This window comes from Cucurbita pepo, chromosome LG05 (genome assembly GCF_002806865.2).
Source record: "Cucurbita pepo subsp. pepo cultivar mu-cu-16 chromosome LG05, ASM280686v2, whole genome shotgun sequence".
Taxonomy (NCBI): domain Eukaryota; kingdom Viridiplantae; phylum Streptophyta; class Magnoliopsida; order Cucurbitales; family Cucurbitaceae; genus Cucurbita; species Cucurbita pepo.
Genome location: NC_036642.1, coordinates 8,672,969 through 8,692,194, shown reverse-complemented (window position 1 = coordinate 8,692,194; position 19,226 = coordinate 8,672,969). Strand labels below are relative to the sequence as shown.

Here is a 19,226-nt window from a genome sequence, read left to right as displayed (position 1 = left end):
AAAAGTACGAAGATTGGAAAATGTAACGTTTGTGTTGATGATAAATTTTAGTGGTGAACAATAAATCTCTCTCCATAAGAAAGTAGTGTGGTTTTAACAGTAGATTAGTCGATATTGTGAGATCACGCATTGATTCGAGATGGAACGAAACATTCTTTATAATGGTATGAAAGTTTCTCCTTAGTAGACCGGTTTTAAAACCGTGAGGCATGCCAACAAGGACGCCAAACTCTAAAGGGAGGTGGATTACGAGATCCTACATTGTTTTGAGAAGGGAACGAGTGTCGGCGAGGACACTAGGCTTTGAAAGAGATGGATTGTGAGATCCCACGTCGTTTAGAGAGGAGAACGAGTGCCAATAAGTATACTAGGTTCCAAAAGGCAACGGATTGGATATCTGTCATTTATTAAAGAGTGAAATAAAACATTTTTTTTAATAAAGGTTAGAAATTACGAGCCAAAACTGATGAACCGTGTGCTTGAGCTAATACAGATCTTAATTAATCCAAAAAAAACATTATAAAAAGAGCAATTTGACATTAATTAATTAATTTATTTATAAACAATGAAACTTTAAATTAAAAAAAAAAAAGAAAAAACAATACTTTTCTTGATGAAAAAGCCATACATTTATTCAACCACTCTGAAAATTAAGCATAAAAAATGTCCTTGTCACACAGAAGAGAAATATAAATATATATATATATAGATGTATATATATATATATATTAAGAGGTGGAAGAAGGCTTCATCTCAGCTTTAATGGCGGCCACCAACTGATCATAAGCGTCAGCCCATGCCCCTCTCATCTCCGCACTCCACATCTCTGGAATTCCTTCCTTTATTGTCTCCAAAAGTGCAAATCTTGTCACCTATGAACAAAAAAACGTTCATAGTTCGATCGGGACGAAGGTAAAGTTCAAATTATAAGATCAAAATAGAATGTAGATACATCGAAATGTTCGTCGACGACACCATATTTGAAGTGACTGGCACCGAGCCTCTTGATAGTGGTTTCTCTAGCCGCTGCTATGCCACCTTTCCGAAGCTGAACCGCGGACTCACAAGTCTACAAGATTCAAACCAAATTCATAATGTAAAAGACATTAAAAAAAACATGTCACGGGAAAAGGGGTGGTTTGAATGTGGGGTTGTTCTTCTTTTACCCGAAGGGTTTGAATTAGCCCTCGATCATATTTCTCCAGAGATTAAAGAAACACTATCTTTTCAGACCTATAGTAAAAAAATATTCTTATGATAGTGCCTGTTCTTGATTTACTTACCAAAGTAAAGACACTCAAAGCATGAGGTTTCAGCTTAGGGTTTTGCTCGAGGGGAACTTTAGCGTCTCTCAGAAAAGGAAATATCTTTTGAGCGGACGGAGCGATTTCAAATATCCTAAGCACAATCCAACAAAACAAGAAAAGGGTCAGTTTCAAATGACGAATACGAACCTTAGGATTGACGGGAATGTCGTAAGTTCGAGTCGGGAGTAGCTTACTTGAGGAAGAATTTGAGGGCCAATTCAGGAGCATTTTTTTTCATGACACTCCATGACTTGACCACAAGAGCTTCTTGGTGTTCAGTGAAAACCTTGGATTCTCCGAAAGTGGCCATGATTATGTTGTTTTTGCTTGGGGAACTCATATTGGAGGATCCTATTTATGCAGTGAACCAATAAAGTGTTCTGTTTTGTGCTCTTACCTCTTCATTGTAATGAAAAGCCATGGCAGCCTGCTTTTTGCTTCTTTGGGTAAAATACAGAGATAATCCACAAGGCAAGAACAGGACATGGAACAAAACAGGGGGCTGTCTTGAAAAACAGCCAAATTTGCTGGTTTTTTCATTGGTTTTTGGGATAATTTTTTGAACTTACAAATTCTTGTGGTAAAAATTAATTTCAATCACTTGGGTTTTTCTTTTTTCTAATAATTAAAAAATAGTTTTGGCCTTGGGTTGGGCAATTATTTATTTATTTATTTGGATCTTGTTAAACATCGACGATTATTCAAATGATGGTTTCAATCCGACCACAGAATCGATCTAGGGTGGTTGTCAACGTACAAGCTAGAAAAGAAATAGGATAATATAAAAGTCAACTTTGTTTTAATGAGTGGTTTGAATGTTTGATTAAATATAAATTTAATTTCCATAATCTACTAGTCTATAACTATCTTATGGTGTCGTCTTTAGTTGTCTCAATTCTCGGGTAATTGCACTAAAAATTGAGTTTCTTTTGGATTTCTTTCTTGATCAATAACAATTGTAGCACTGTTATCATGTTGTATTATCATACCGTTTTCTTATTTGAGTTCTCTACAACTACGTAGAATTATAGTTTTGATCACTGCAACACTGTCCTTATGGGTCAACTTAGAATCACGAGGTTGACTTATAAGGGTCTGTCGAGGGTAGTAAGTTCAACCCCGCTTTGGTTGAGAAGGTTAAAGCCCAAGTCTCTGGGTTTGAAGGTGGACGATTATACAAGAGATGTTACTCCTTACTCTCAATGAGGCTAACTACATCATCCGAGAAATCTACAAGAGAGTATATGGTAACCACTCAAGAGACAAATCTCTAATAAACAAATAACGAGTCAAATTACTACTGATCAACCATGGTCAAGAATATGCAAAAGTTCACTAGGTTAATAGGTTATGTGATTGATGCCATCAATTTGTCGTAATAGCAAGGTAACTAGCATAGCCTCCGACCGAAGTAATGAGTCAAAGTTACGAGTCTTCGACCATTTGCATAATAGGAACAAATCTTATTGGACCTCTCCTCCAAGAATGAACTCGTACGGAGAAGAAAGAACGCGACTCATAATGCAACAACCCAAATCCATCGCTAACAGATATTGTCCTCTTTGGGCTTTCCCTTTCGAGCTTCCCCTCAAGGCTTTAAAACGCGTATGCTAGGGGAAGATTTCCACACCCTTATAAATGGTGGTTTGTTCTTCTTCCCAACCAATGGGACATCACAATCCACCCCCCCTTCGGGGCCTAGCGTCCTCGCTGACACTCTTTCCTTCCTCCAATCAATGTAGGACCACCCCAAAATCCACCCCCCTTTGGGGCCCAACGTCCTTACTGGCACACTGCCTCGTGTCTACCCCCTTCGAGAAACAGCGAGAAGGCTGGCACATCGTCCAGTGTCTGGCTTTGATACCATTTGTAACAACCCAGATCCACGGCTAGCAGATATTATCCTCTTTGAAAATTGTCGTTCAAATTAGACCAAAATGTAGATTTTAAGATGGGATGCATTAAACTAAAAAAAATTAAAACCTAATATATACTTATATATATATTTTTAGAACATAAAAATGTGTTAAACTTTACATATTGAAGATGGAATAAAGTGTTACCTTTTGATGCGGAAGAAAGAAGCATTGGCAAGTGATGCATTAACCACATCCATAGTTCACATCTGGTTTGGCCACGGCGGAGGAAAATGGAACTTCCACTCTCTCTTTCACCACACACCGCGCCTCCCCGTCTTCCACCGTGAGAATTTTCCCGGGCGGGCATCGAATTATCGATCTCTCTTCTTTGGTCGATGGCTGTTCAACAAACCCATTGGAGATCTTCGAACGACTAACTCTCTTCGCTGCGATTTGTTGTCCAAAGCCAGACATGCTCAATATTGACACAACACCAACAATGGTAAACACTGCCTTGGCTGCAGCAGCTATGAGTGAACCTAATCCGTTCGTCGAGCTTCTCGTGCTCACTTGTTTGCTGGTAGTCAACGACTCGCTTGACTCCCTTTGAGCATCGTTCGTCGTGTAGTTCAAGGTTACCCCATTGCGGGCAGATTTGCGAGCAGACAAGGATGGTGGTAATTGGCCATTGTTTAGGTGAAGAGCGTAGGGCGGACGGGTTGGATATGGAGGAAGCATGAGATCATGGTTGTGCTCTACTGCCTCGCCAGCGAAGGCCGAAGCTTCGTTTATCACCTCCAAATGCTCGCCTTTGTAGTTCTTGAGCTTGTCGAGTAGCATCGTGCGGCTGTGTTCGATCTCACTCAGAGCAGCTTCCCGTTCGTATCGTTGTTGTTGTTGCAATTCCTTGATATGTCAAGAGTAGCAATATCAATTAGCACTGGACCAATTGTCTGGATCATATAGTTACATAACTAGGAATGCAAATATATTCAACAAAGACTACGTTATCCAGAGTTCAATTAACGTTCTAGTAATGAAACAGAACAAAAATCTATGGATTATTCTGATATAACTCAAATTTAGAACTGAGATATGTGAGATCAAGAAAGCAAGAATAGATTGGTGCTATGAGTATAGGCGGCTCTTCAAGCAGACCATAGTCTGTAACGGTCCAAACCCACCGCTAGTAGATATTGTCCTTATGAGCTTTGCCTTTCGGACTTCCCCTCAAGGTTTTTAAAACGCGTCTGCTAGGGGAGAGGTTTTCCACACCATTATAAAGAATGTTTCGTTCTCCTCCTCAACCGACGTGGAATCTCACAATCCACCTCCTTTGGGGCCAACGTTCTCGCTAGCACTCCTTCCTTTCTCCAATCGATGTGGGACCCCCCTCCCCAAGTCCACCTCCTTCGGAGCCCCGCGTTCTTACTGGCACACTGCCTCATGTCCACCCCCTTTAGGGCTTAACCTCTTCACAGGCACATCGCTCGATATCTGGCTTTGATACCATTTGTAACGGCTTAAGCCCACCGCTAGCAAATATTGTCCTCTTTGGGCTTTCCCCCCCAAGGTTTTCAAAACGCATCTGCTAGAGAGAGGTTTCCACACCCTTATAAAGAATGCTTCATTCTCCTCCCCAACCAAGGTGGAACCTCACAATTCACCCCTCTTTGGGGCCAGCATCCTCGCTGGTACTGGTTCCTTTCTCCAATCAATGTGGGACCCTCACCAATCCACCCCCTTCGAGGCCCAGTGTTCTTGCTTGCACACCGCCTCGTGTCCACCCCTTTCGGGGCTCAGCCTCGTCACTCACATCACCTGGTGTCTAGCTCTAATATCATTTATAATAGCCCAAGCCCACCCTAGCAGTTATTGTCCTCTTTGGGATTTTCACTCAAGGTTTTTAAAAAACGTCTCCTAGGGAGCGATTTCCACCCCTTATAAAGAATGTTTCGTTCTCCTCCTCAACCGATGTGAGATCTCACCTAGTCCCATTGATTTTGACCAGAGTGACAAGAGAGACAAGACAGACAAGACAGACAAAGAGAAGGATACAGAGAGCGAGAATATGATTTAGTATTACAATCTCAAAGGCCAAACTTGTTTGCTAGAAGAGGAAAACCTTTCAGAAAAAGCAAGAAATCATGTTTGAAAACATGCCATATAGATAGTTAACAAAGAAAACCATTTCTTATGATATCAGTTTCTTCTGCATTCACAAACAATATACCAAAGCAAGGAACAAGGTCAGATTTGACAGAACACAAACAACAAAGCAATTCAATAAGTAGTTTCAAAGTTTCAATTCACTTTCTTTCTACCACAAGAACAACGAAGATCATTCAAGAACTTCATAGCTCCAAAATATGGTGAAATGAACAAAAGAAAAACGAAACCCAGATCAGAACAATTGCCATATGATACAATCAAATCAATTCAAAATCTAAAGCAGAACAGAGTCACAGACCATCAAATCAAGAAATGTGAGAAAAAAAAAAAGAGCGAACGCGGGAAAACCTGCAAAGAAGAGAGTTGGGTCTCCAAGGATTCAAGGGCATCGCAGATATTCAAAAGCCGTTCCACTTCTTCGTCGTCCTCCGTGACGCCGGCAGGACATTCGGAGGTGGAACCACCGTCATTGGCAGCCTCATTTCCCACTCCGGCAGATGGGTCTTGCAGGAGAGAGGCGGTGGTTGTAGCCTTGTGAATGCAGTTGCTGATCTTCAACCGGAGCTCTGTGGCTCTGCCAAGAACCATGTCTATGCCGTCTTCTTCCATGGGCGCTGGTGGGTGGCTCCGGCTAGGGTTTTTGAGGGAAATTAGGGGAAATGGGAAGTGGGGTTTTGAAAAGAACAGGACTTTGAATCAGAAGGCGCCAATAGAAGTAGTTTATGGTGGAAAAATTGGAAGACTATAAGTGATTCTGGTGCTCTCTCTATAGATATACTGATTGGCTCAGAAGACCCACCTTTCTTCCTGAAACTGAAATTTCAAACAATACAAACTTTGTTTCTACCCAAAATAAAATGGAATCTTAGCAATTACATTAACAAGTTTTCATCCATTTTAAAAGTTTATAACCAGTAAACAAGTATGAACGGTCAAAGTTATAACTAGTAAACAAGTATGAACGGTCAACTTGAACATGGTTCAACTAGTTATGATATTATATTCATGTTCTAAAACTCAGATGTTCGAATTTTCGAATCTAAATATTAGCTATGAAAATACTAATAGTAAATTTGAGTATTTTGGAGTGAAGGGTTTGTAAATTATGCTCTTGCTAATGAAATTGTGTAATTTGTTACTTGATTTGTGAAAAAAAAATTAGTTTTGAAGTGATATTAATTTCAAATTTAATTTGATAAAATAAATTAATAAGATTAAAATGGACTCGAATAGATCTGATGAGTTGATTGGAAAAGAGCCCATGAAAATGGATTGTTTGCACTCAAGAAGTGCTTCAAGGAGTGAGCACACGTGTAATTTTTAGCATCTTCCTGTCTTCTCATGTCGAAAGGGTGGTCTAACAGACTAAACTCACCGCTAGCTGATATTGTCTGCTTTGTCTTCTCATGTCGAAAGGGTGTTCTAATAGACTAAACTCACCGCTAGCCGATATTGTCTGCTTTGTCTTCTCATGTCGAAAGGGTGTTCTAATAGACTAAACTCACCGCTAGCCGATATTGTCTGCTTTGTCTTCTCATGTCGAAAGGGTGTTCTAATAGACTAAACTCACCGCTAGCCGATATTGTCTGCTTTGTCTTCTCATGTCGAAAGGGTGTTCTAATAGACTAAACTCACCGCTAGCCGATATTGTCTGCTTTGTCTTCTCATGTCGAAAGGGTGTTCTAATAGACTAAACTCACCGCTAGCCGATATTGTCTGCTTTGTCTTCTCATGTCGAAAGGGTGTTCTAATAGACTAAACTCACCGCTAGCCGATATTGTCTGCTTTGTCTTCTCATGTCGAAAGGGTGTTCTAATAGACTAAACTCACCGCTAGCCGATATTGTCTGCTTTGTCTTCTCATGTCGAAAGGGTGTTCTAACAGACTAAACTCACCGCTAGCCGATATTATCTGTTTTGTCTTCTCATGTCGAAAGGGTGTTCTAACAGACTAAACTCACCGCTAGCCGATATTGTCTGCTTTAACCCATTACGCATCTCCGTCAGCCTCACGATTTTGAAACACGTCTAGCCAGAGGTTTTCACACCCTTATAAGAAATGTTTTGTTCCCCTTTCCAATTGATATGAGATCTCACAATCCACTCGTTACGTATCGTCATCAGCCTCATGATTTTAAAACGCATCTATTATAGAGAGATTTCCACACCCTTATAAGAAATGTTTTGTTCCCCTCACTAACCAACGTGGACCTCATAGTGGCTTCACAAGAAATGTCTAGACCAACATATAACTCAAAGGAGTATCGAGCTAGATGTAAAGACAAGGAAGCATATCGGACTAGAGAGAAGCGTCAATCGCAACAAATGTCTAAGACCAACATATTCTCAAAAACCAACCTGGATGTAAAGACATAAGACCAACATATTCTCAAAAACCAACCTGGATGTAAAGACATAGAAGAATTAAGGACTATAGAGAAGCATCAATGCAGCGTTTGTGTTACCTCAATGATTAGTTGAATTAATGGACAAATGATGTAACACCAATAACGAGGTTACACAATATTCCATTTGTTCACAAACAATTCTTTAATGTTGATGAACCACACACTATCTGTAAATAATGCTAATCTAATTCATAATGAAAGTGGAGTTGGCCTAAAGCAACATCTAAACAAACACAGGTTCACCAGACAGCCTACGAATTAACAATCAAATCAGTTCATGGCAGACAGGAGGAACAGCTTTAGAAACATCAAAATAAACACAGCCAGAGAGAAATATCAGACTACCTCAGAATGCATATAATAAATACCCTCTGTCTATCTCAGGCTGAGAGTTCAGCTAGCATTTACATTCCAAATACCATCAAAGCTCGATATCACAGCTATGTACAATTTGCGGATTCTTCTAAAGCAAAATGGAAATAAGGAACGTGAGTGAAGTGAAGAACATCACAGATTCTCTTTCAAACTATAGCTCAGACGAAGATAAGATAATAAAAGATGGTGAACAACGAGTGAAGAATTAAAAGAACACCTAAGATTACCTGGTCCCATGCTAACGAAGCTATTGTTTTATGTCAGATCTGTACAACTGTACTTTATAACCACGCAACTTCCAGATATTAGTTTAGTTTCTGTCAACCACCTCAGCAGGCAAGTTTAGATCAAAAAAGTTACCAGTAACAACGTCTGCTCTGGCACGCTTCCTAGAAGAGCATCCGTTCTCGTCGGAGTTCAATCCAGACAAACGATCGCGTTCCGACAATCCTCCTGCATTTGTACCATCAGTAAAACTATAAAGCATATACATCAAGCAATGTGCAACGATCTTGATTTAGAGTTGTAGGTAATGAATGCAGATTTACAATAAGTGTAGAAAAGTACTCTCTACATTACCACTTGTACTACAGTCTGATGGAAGATATTTATCAATAGTAGTATTCGTTTTGCTGTTCCAACAAGCCGAAAGTTCCAGTGCTTTCTCGATTCCTTTCGACTTGTACGGAGCGATATTGTGTATACCCAGTTCAAGAGAACCCAGAAGATCATTTTCAATACAGTCATACCTGCATGAGAATAGTACTTGAGTTCCAAGTGCTTAACGCACGTTTAGAAGAACAGAATTAACAGATTGTTCGAGTACGCTTACATCTTCTTGCAAAGGGTATCGGTGATAACGGACAGATTGATGACTTGCATCCTTATCTCCATTACCTTATCTTTGGCGTATTGATCAAACGGTTCCTCTAAGAACTTGGAGAGCTTCTCAACATTTGCCTCAAGTTGTTGTTGTTGGTCCTCAAATAGATGTTGCTTTATTTCCCTTTCCTCCTCGGTCATCTCGTCTTTGAATAGCTCGTCCCCGAACATATAGAATGCAAATGGGTAAGAATATGATAAAACCCGCCTTGATCTGAAAAGCCTATGAAGTCCATTGTTTACCCAACTAAAATCTCTCAGCATGGATTCCCTCTCTTCAGATATCGAAATCTTCTCTTGTATGGATTCCTTCAATTTGCTTTCCAGCTTACAAGAATCTGTATGAGCTTTGTATCGATTATGATAGTGCATATAGCGATACAAGTCCCGTTTTGCTCTTTCAGCTTTTTGTGCTGATTCTTCTTTGTAACGCCCACAACTGTGACCAGAAATACTCGACCACGTGTGTTCTCGACCGGTAGCTCCACCACACAACCAACTGTACCAGAAGGATGGTAAGTAGAAACTTAGACACACTTGATAAAATGAAAAACATGGCCAGAAGAACAAATAGCTAGAACAAAAACAAACAGTTCAAACAAAATTTATTGTAAAGAATAACAACTAGAAAAAGAAACAGAGTTCTACTATCAGAAACTTAAGTACCAAGCACTAAATGCTTGATTTTTATGAACTTATTTCAAATTAGAAAGAGTTTAAGTTATTATTTGGTACGTTAAAGGAAACAATACCCATCTTTCACACTCCACACCTCACTACCTTTATTTCCTTAGAACAGATTATGGAGATACGTATTTTTACAGAATCTATAACTAACATAAGCTTAAAATGATTAAGCACAATGTATTGAACTTGTTCAGTTGAATGTCAACAAAAGATTAAGTGAAGTTTTAAGTATAAGAGATGGATTAGATATTACTAACTGATTAACTAACAACAATCCTCCTTAGATTTCATTCCAAATGACTCCGATGTACGTCGAAACCATCCAATTGATACATATACAAGAAAAGACAATTTTTCTTGATAATAAATTAGCAAAAGCCAACGAAGTCAAAAAGAAAAAATAATAAAAAGAAATGCTGTTGTTGTTCTTTTTTCCAGACGAGGACTATCGAGCACACTAAGTATTTTGAGACCCCCAAAAGTGGTGAATTATGACGAGTGTCAATGACATGTAATTCAAAGAAAATAACAAAGAAGAAAACTGTTCTTAGAAAGAGAGAAAGAGCATCAAATGGCTAGATTCATCGGAACATTTTCACACCAAATGAAATGCAGAAAACTATTTATTCAAGACAGCTAAAACCCCGTATGCTTTCAAGAGAAGAATTTAGCCTCAGTTTCAACAATATATGACAGTGAGCTATCTGCCTCGAAGTCTGGCAATATACGAAAGAGATATCGCTATCAGAAAGTTCGTTTTCAGGTCTTGTATTTAAGTAATTTTGAACAGACCGCTTCCGTCCAGGCTAATAAATTTATCGAAAAAAAAAACCATAACAAAGAAAATGATTACAAAAATAGTAAGAACATACCAAAATGCTTGTCCACAGATGCAACTGACAAGGTTACAGCCACCATTCTTCTCGACAGGTTTGTGGCACTTTGGACAGGGTTTCGTATGTACTGTCATCCAGTTAACTGTTTCAGATTCATCTCGACACTTCTTAATCCAAAGTTCCCACATCAAACATGAACATGGTGAGTGAGCCTCTGATAAGCAACTGAAACAAAATTGAAGACCGCACGAACATTCTACTTCACAAAACTCATCATCCTCCACGCGTATAGCATTACCACAGTGAGGGGTACTCGGACACCATTTGACTCTCTTGTTATCCTCAATGTACGATTCAAGAAGAAAACGATCAAATTTATTGGCAAGATCCGGATGCCTTTTACTAACTAGATTCCTAACAACAGCTTCATCGCAAATAGCATTACATTTATGAGCCATGCATCTAATTCTCCGACTTTGACCCTCGTTTATTTTCACAATGAAATGTTCAGTCCAACCTGAAACACAAAAGTGTAGTAAATTTGATCTCAGAACAAATGTTTCAAGTTTTCAACGACATAACGAACAATAAAGCTCCGCCCATTATTAGTAATTTATATGAACTTCCCAGAATTTAATTCCAAAACAATTGCTCACAACCAACAACATCACAGCCAATCTTTACAATATCAGTTCACAAGGCCATTGGAAAATACTTTTACATAACTCCAAAAGTAGAATTCGTTGCTTAGCACGTGAAAAGATCAACAAGTAAAATTTTAGAGGGAAAAAATGCTTACAGTTATTACAAAAGCAATGGCCACAGTCAACTCTAGTTGCATCATTGCCATGAACTTCCTCCATGCAGATATCACACATCACCATGGAAGAAGGCTCAGAGGAGCTAATACTTTGATTCTCAATCATAGTAACACCAGATGTAGCAAACAAATGATGTCTCCCTTTCTCCACAAGTACTGCAAACAATTTCTCTACATCCCATCGGTAATGAATGAGTAAGGTCCGAGCATGGTATTCCCTCAATGATAACATATCCATTACTCTACGCATATCCTCCTTCTACATGAAAACAAAACAATTCTAAAATCAAATTCAAACAACGAACAACAACCCAGCTAAACAATCAAACAATAAAACGAGATAAATGGTTCTAAACCTGTGCCGCAAGGAGACATTCCTTCGTAATAACCTGAAAACAGAAAACAAGTTCTTCATAAGTATGGCCGATTAGAAAATCCATATAATTCCGCCGCTCCATCATAGAATGTTACGTTATGATTCAACAAAAATCAATCGAGAAAAAACCTCTCCAAATTGAATCGAGAAAAGAGGAATTTCAAATTTCAATCCACAAAGAACAGTAATCAAATCCAATTACAATCCACCTCCCAACCCGAACGCGTCGCGAGAAATAGAATACCTTAGTCGCAGAACTTTTAGGAATCCACTGAATTTCAGAGTCCTCGTTCTCGAGGCCGTGGAGAGATTCTCGATCGGAGTCATAGTAGTCTTCATCGCTGCTGATGCAGTCCTCCATTGAGAAATTGAACAAAGAAATTACAAACTGAAGTCAGATGGAAAAGGAAAGGGAAAGCTCAGTGGTTAATACAGGTAAGATCAAAAAGGAAAGGGAAAAAAAAAAACAAAAAAGCAGAACAAAACAATTGCTGACGAGATTCGATGAATAAATCGGATCCGGAGAATCGGGAAACGCCGGAGAACGTTTCCCTCCAGCGAGATCGTTGGAAAATCCGGCCAAGAGACTGAAAGGACAACGACTAATAGGAGTTCTTCCGATGAAATTAAAAAAAAAAATTAAAAAAATCTTATATATATATATATACACACACATATATATATATATTATATATATATATATATTTTGCTTTTTTTCTGTCGGAATTTGGAATGCTTTAAATTATTTTACTAACTCAGTAAATTATGGAATTACTGCGATTCCCTTCCCTCTAATTATTGGGGTCGTAAGTGTGACATTTTTTTACCACTGCAAGTAAAAAAAAAAAAGTTACCCGTAAATTTTTTTAACTTATGAGGGTTATTTAATTGGTGCATAGAGGTAAATTTTTAAGGTTGGTTGGGTTGAATCTCGTCTTTTAAGGTGTCCCCAATTTTTCTGGAGCCCGAGCTAGGGCAATGTGTGCTAAATTGAGTTGATAAAATTTTTGTGTAAATAAATTTGAAATTGGAGTGATGACCTTGATGACGGGTTTATAAGAGAATATCTGAGAATAACGATTCATTAATTGAAAAAATGGATATTTTTTTACGTTAATTGGGAGTAAATAAAATATTTTGTAAAAGCGAGCAAATTCATATGAGCTTAGATTAAAATAATAAAGAATGGTCTGTTTTATGACAATTAAAATTTCCTACAAATATGACATTTAAATACGATAATTAAATCTAAATTTAAATATCTTACGTCATTTAAATATGATTTAGATAAAATATATTATTTTTCAAAATTCTACCAAAATCACTTTAAATAAAACTTCTCGGTTGAGCCATAATGCATTTTAATCTTTCTCTAAATTGCCTCTACAATTTCGAGGATTTTCTTTCAGAAAGCTCGAGTCATAGCGAGAAATCCCACGTTCGCTAATTTAGGGAATGATTATGAATCTATAATTAAGTCACATGACAGACAGATGTTCTAGTTTAAAATTAAGAAGGGTAAATGTTTTTTTTATTTATTTATATATATACTTTTAAATTTAATTAAAGGAAATAAAACAAAATATCTATAAAATAAAAAAATAAATGAAAGAATGTAATTAATTACATAGTACTAATCGAAATTAAGATGTTAATTAGGATGTTTTATTATCCTCTGCAAAACCACTGTCCTTGCTCTTGTAATGTCTTTGCTACACAAATCAGCTTGAACTCCCAAATCCTCAACGCTCTTCATGAACACATCTAGTTTCTTCTTCATCTCCTCCACTCCAACCTTCACAGCTTCCTCTTCGATGGCGAACTCCGCCTTCTCCAACATTCCCTCCATCTCCGTCTCGACCTTCCCGACCAGAACCCGAATGTTGTCCATGTCTTTGATCGCGATATACGTCCCGACCTGCATTGAGCTTATCACTTCCTTTTGCCCTTTCAATGCATTCTCATAGCTCCTCCATAAGGAATCAATCCACTTTCCCATGGAGCCTAGTGGAATGGAGGAAGCTGCTGATAGCGCTGCCGTGACTGGCGGTGCTGCGATCACCGTTGCTACTACCGAGCAGATTAACACGGCGGCGAATGTGGCCGCAAATATCATGCTCGAGAGCTTCCTCCATGTGTTGATGGACTTCAGCTTCTTGTCGAGCTTGTTTTTCTTCTGTTGAAGCTTCTCGAGCATTACCTGGAGGAAAATGTTGAAAATTATTGAAATGAGTAAGTAACGATCACTATCTTCATTGATACGAGGTCTTTTGGGAAAAATAAAAGCAAAGCTACGAGAGTTTATGCTCAAAGTTACAATATCATAACATTGTACGGAGTCGTGATTCCTAACATGGTATCAGAGTCATGTCCTTAACTTAGTCATGTCAATAGAATCTTTGATGGTCGAACAAAAAAGTTGTGAGTCTCGAAGGTACAGTCAAAAGTGACTCAAGTGTCGAACAAATGATGTACTTTGTTCGAGCGCTCCAGAAAAAGGAGTTGAGCCTCGATTAAGAGGAGGCTATTCAAGGGCTCCATAGGCCTCAAGGGAAACACTATTGTGAGGGTCGTGCTTCCTAACATGGTATCAAAGTCATGCTCTTAACTTAACCATGTCAATACAATCCTCAAGTGTCGAACAAATGGTGTACTTTGTTCGAGAGCTCCAGAGAAAGGAGTCGAGCCTCGATTATGGAGAGGCTATCCAAGGGCTCTATAGGCCTCAAGGGAAGCTCTATGGTGTACCATTATAGAGGGTCGTGGTTCCTAACATAATATCAGAGTCATGCCCTTAACTTAAACATGTCAATAGAATCCTCAAGTGTCGAACAAATAGTGTACTTTGGTCGATGGCTCCAGAGAAAAGAATCGAGTCTCGATTAAGGAGAGGTCATTCAAGGGCTCCATAAGTCTCAAGGGAACCTCTATGGTGTATCATTTATGGAGGGTCGTGGTTCCTAACATGATATCAAAGTCATGCTCTTAACTTAGCCGTGTCAATACAATCCTCAAGTGTCAAACAAATTGTCTATTTTGATCGAGAGCTCCAGAGAAAGAAGTCGAGCCTCAATCAAGGGGACGTTGTTCAAGGACTCCATAGGCTTCAAGGAAAGCTAAATAGTGTACCATTGTGAAAGGTCGTGTTTCCTAACATGATATCAGAGTCATACCCTTAACTTCGACATATCAATAGAATCCTCAAGTGTCGAACAGATGGTGTACTTTGTTCAAAAGCTCTAGAAAAAGGAGTCGAGCCTCGATTAAGGATAGGCTACTCAAGGGCTCTATAGGCCTCGGTGGAAGCTCTATTCTACTTTGTTCGAGAGGAGAAGATTATTGAACATTAATGAAAGGAGTAGTCCCACATCGACGTCGTGGTTCCTAAGAGAAACGATTTTTAAAGCGGAAATTGAGAGATTACCATTTGCTGTTTATAAACAGAGTGAAAGATGTTGAAGAACTCCTGAGTGAATGGATCAGCAGAGGCCTTAAAATTCCTCAATTCCTGCAAAGTTTTGACAAAACGATTCCGACCCACATGAGTTTCCTCCTCCTCGAACTGCCGGAGCGCCATTAAAATCAGCAACTGGCTGTCCCGAGCTCGTTTCAAGCAATTTTCCAGAGCAGTACAGAAATCAAGCGTCTGGAGGCTATTTTCAAAGTAATCTTCAACCAGCTCGAACACCTCCTGGCTCTTCCAAATATCCTTTTTGCATTGCAGAATGACTCGAACCACCTCCTGGTTCATTTCGAGGAGGCATTCCGTGACTTGTTTCAGGGAATCGAAAGACAGGGCTCGGACTTGGACACCGCCGCCGCCGCCGTCGTCGGCTAATGTGGTCAGGACTTGGTTGGCTCGGGCTTGGAGGGCTTTATCGAAGGATCGGACATCGGCGTCGGCCACACAGGCGGCTTCGTAGGTGGTGAGGTCCTTGGCGGCGAGATTGATGGCGGCGGGTTGTTCTTCGACGGCGGTGGTGCTCCGTTTGGTGGCGTGGCTGTTTCCCATTGGAGGAAAGATTGGGAAGAAAATAGGGGAATTGAGAAGCAATGAATTGAGAAAGGATTTATAAACCGTTAAAAGAAGCGAAGAAGAAAGAATGGCTTGCACGCATAATGAAAAATGGAACAGAATCCTACGGCTGCGGACTGGGAGGGGGAAGCAATCTCTCTCCTCTTCTCTCTCTTACGTCATAATAACTAAGCATTTTAGGGAAAAATAAATAAATAAATTACTCAAAACCCCGTCTTAATGAACTTACTTTAAATTTAGTTCATTCACGAGTTCTCCTGCGATGTCCCACATTGGTTGCGAGCAGAACGAGACAGGGTGTGGAAACAGCCTTAAGTAGAAGTTGAACACGAACTCTTAATTATATGATTGGAGTTCGGTTCATTATTTAATGGGACGTGAAAAAAGAGTCAGTCTAAAACATGTCTCGACCCATCCCGACCCAATTTATGTCTGTTAGAGTATTATTACGTGAATAAAATACGAACCATTTTACTTAAAGTTAGAGTGGTATTTAAAATTAATTTAAAAATATAAGAACATGAATATGACAGTGATATTACATTTCACCGACTATGAAAGTGATTTATAATTACAAATAAACGTGACAAAACTTGAATTTATTTTCTTTCGATTAAATAATAAATAAGAACACTATCGTTTAATCTCGTATTTTGAACATAGTAGAAATAATTTTAGGCTCACGTAAGTGTTTATGTTCATTTCTTCTCTGGGTCTGTTAACATCGGTCATTGTCATAATTTAGGTTGTATATTATGTAAATGTATAAGAAGTGGTATCACGATGTCAAGTTTTATTAAAGCTTGATTTGTTAGACAGTTCGTTCGTTGAGAACTCTTGGATATGGTAACTATGAAACGCAGAGTATTATTTTTAGATCCCGTGCTAGTTTGATTATGGTAAGCTAAAATGTAGACGATCTTAATCCAAATGGCGAGAAAAGGTGTTAATGGGAGTTGCTACGGTATCGACATCTTGGTCATAAGAAGAAATGTAAAACAAAGATCGATAAGCTCTTATTTGATAGTAATAGTGTTTTCACGGTCGTGAGAGGAAAACAAAATTGTATTTTTCACGCGTTAACATTATTCAATTTTCTAATTACGAGAAAAATAATAATAATAATAATAAACATTTCAATTTCTCACTTCAATCTTTAGAATTATATAATTATTAAAATTATATTATTATTTATTCATTAAAATATATCTCAATAGCTATAAACAAAAGCTGGAATAGCTCAGTTGGTTAGAGCGTGTGGCTGTTAACCACAAGGTCGGAGGTTCAAGCCCTCCTTCTAGCGGGTTTTTTTTTTTTCATTTTTATTGTTTTTTTCTTATTACGCCTGAAAAATATCTGAAATTATTATTAAATCGTAAAATTATTCTTTTTATAATTTATAATAATTAATAAAATTGGGATGAATTTTATGGGTATTTGTGTAAGGGAAAAGCTACAAAATTAATAATTGGAAAAATGGTATGAAATTCGTGAATTGAACGTATTTTTCATGTTATTTATTAATCATTGATTGCTTAAAATAATTTGAAAAAAAAAAATTAGAATTAATTAGGTAATTAAGAAAATTATTGAGTGAGAAACTCCAATACACTTTATAAAGAAGAATCTGCAAGTCATATAATTTTAGAGATATTAAATAATAATAATAATAATAATAATAATAATAAATCAAGGCATGTAAATTTTGATTAAGATAATGATTTGATATAATTTAATAATTATCTTGAAAATGACATAAATATTTGAAAAAAAATTTATAAAACCTTTATCACATGCTTATGAAAAAAAACTGAATATTATTATTTCTTTCACCATATTCTAATCATAAAAAATATGAAAATAAATAAATAAAGTGCCGTATTATATGAAAATGCAATATATTATGTAAGGATTATATAATAATTTTTAAAGGAACCAATAATTTAATAGACTAATGATATATCCGCTCGTTTCCCGTTTTTTGAAACGACGTGGCGTGATGATGGTCTTCTAGTTAAACAAGCAATAAAAATAAAAATAAAAGACGAAACGAGAAATGGAGTAATTATTTAACGAGTTTCTAACGTGTATGTTTCAAAAAACTGATCGTTTTTTTTTTCTCTCGCTTAAACAACTTGATGTATTTTAAATAATTCCTTTTCTTAAAGGAAGCCAACAATATAATAGATCGAAAGTTTCTTTTCTTAAACAAAATGATGTAATGATGATGTTTTAATTAAGCAGCAGTAATTATTTAATGAGAGTGTAACGTGCATCTTTCAAATAACTTAACGTTTCTTACTTCGTTGTGTTTAAACAGGAAGAGATTCAAAACATTAAACGATTTATTTTATGGAAATTATGAAACTAATTTACTAATTTATTTTATTTAAAAAAATGGTAAAAATTGATGTGAGTAATAGTGTTATTAGGGACATAATGTAAACATAATTAATTGATAAAGAAATATAAGACTGGTAAGACAAGCAAGAGAGGTGGACACGTGGCAATAGAATAGTGGTGGAAAATAATGATTAGGGAAAGTTTGGCCATAAATGATTTCCCCAAATGGCAACAAAGATGATTCTTGTAAGTTGCTTTCTTTCTATTGCTTACGTCACTCAAAGTTTTCTTTTTCATTTTCTTTCTCTTTATTTATTTATTTATTTATTTATTTCTCTCCATAGAATTAGCTTATTGAATTATATAATTTTTCTTTTATATATATATAGTAAAGTCAAATTTGTTAAATATAAAGATAAATAATTTCAAAATCTAAAATGTTTTAATCAAATAATTATAATAATTAATATAAATATATATATGTATATTAAATTAAATATATGGTAGAATGTATTCTATATTTGAATAACATTTTCAAATAAATATTCGTTATATATCAATAATGTAAATTTGTGTTTTAAACAAAGTTTAGAAAAAAAAAATTAAAAATTAAAAATAGAAAGAATAAAGTAATAAGACAAAATGTTTTTATTAAAATTTTCAAAAGTCAATAATGTTAGAAAAACGGGACTTGAAAGAAAAGCAAGAGGATGTGGACGTGAGGATTTGCGGGGCGGGCCGCCGCGTGCCCCGACACACCCGACTTTTCCCAGCCCGAAATGTCAATTTCATTTAAAATTAAAAGACAATAATTACGTGGCACTCGTCTATTGGTTATGCAAAAAGACTGAGAAATTAAATCATTTCCCATGTGAATACATTCATTTGAAGTTTTTTTTTTTTTTTTTTTTAAATTAAATTATAAATTAAATTTCTATGATTTTAAAAGTCATTTTGATAAAATCTTATAAATACTTCTAAAATTATAAAAATATATTCTAATTTGACTTTTTNAAAAAAAAAAAAAAAAAAAAAAAAAAAAAAAAAAAAAAAAAAAAAAAAAAAAAAAAAAAAAAAAAAAAAAAAAAAAAAAAAAAAAAAAAGAGTTTTATTTGTGAATCAAAAT

At 36.8% G+C, this 19,226-nt stretch overlaps 3 protein-coding genes and 1 non-coding gene across 4 annotated transcripts; 1 reads left to right on the top strand and 3 right to left on the bottom strand.

Annotated features, from left to right (window-relative positions):
* Positions 1 to 610: 610 nt before the first annotated feature.
* LOC111795116 (plastid division protein PDV2-like) lies at positions 611 to 6,055 on the bottom strand. Its single transcript, XM_023677365.1, has 6 exons — positions 5,687 to 6,055; positions 3,413 to 4,072; positions 1,502 to 1,662; positions 1,284 to 1,398; positions 953 to 1,069; positions 611 to 872 (listed from the first exon to the last, which is right to left on the bottom strand). The coding sequence occupies exons 1-6, from the start codon at positions 5,945 to 5,947 to the stop codon at positions 729 to 731; spliced, it is 1,458 nt and encodes a 485-aa protein (XP_023533133.1). The 5' UTR covers positions 5,948 to 6,055; the 3' UTR covers positions 611 to 728.
* Positions 6,056 to 8,071: 2,016 nt separating this feature from the next.
* LOC111795248 (probable E3 ubiquitin-protein ligase ARI2) lies at positions 8,072 to 12,354 on the bottom strand. The gene is made up of 7 exons (XM_023677553.1): positions 11,966 to 12,354; positions 11,702 to 11,734; positions 11,325 to 11,604; positions 10,562 to 11,042; positions 8,953 to 9,501; positions 8,700 to 8,869; positions 8,072 to 8,573 (listed from the first exon to the last, which is right to left on the bottom strand). Exons 1-7 carry the CDS (start codon positions 12,080 to 12,082, stop codon positions 8,431 to 8,433), a joined length of 1,773 nt encoding a protein of 590 aa, XP_023533321.1. The 5' UTR covers positions 12,083 to 12,354; the 3' UTR covers positions 8,072 to 8,430.
* Positions 12,355 to 13,303: 949 nt separating this feature from the next.
* Positions 13,304 to 15,776, bottom strand: LOC111795249 (UPF0496 protein At4g34320-like). The gene is made up of 2 exons (XM_023677554.1): positions 15,146 to 15,776; positions 13,304 to 13,921 (listed from the first exon to the last, which is right to left on the bottom strand). The coding sequence occupies exons 1-2, from the start codon at positions 15,731 to 15,733 to the stop codon at positions 13,373 to 13,375; spliced, it is 1,137 nt and encodes a 378-aa protein (XP_023533322.1). The 5' UTR covers positions 15,734 to 15,776; the 3' UTR covers positions 13,304 to 13,372.
* A 1,210-nt stretch (positions 15,777 to 16,986) lies between these two features.
* Positions 16,987 to 17,060, top strand: TRNAN-GUU. The gene has a single exon. It is a non-coding gene; the product is annotated as a tRNA-Asn (tRNA).
* The last annotated feature ends 2,166 nt before the right edge of the window (positions 17,061 to 19,226 follow it).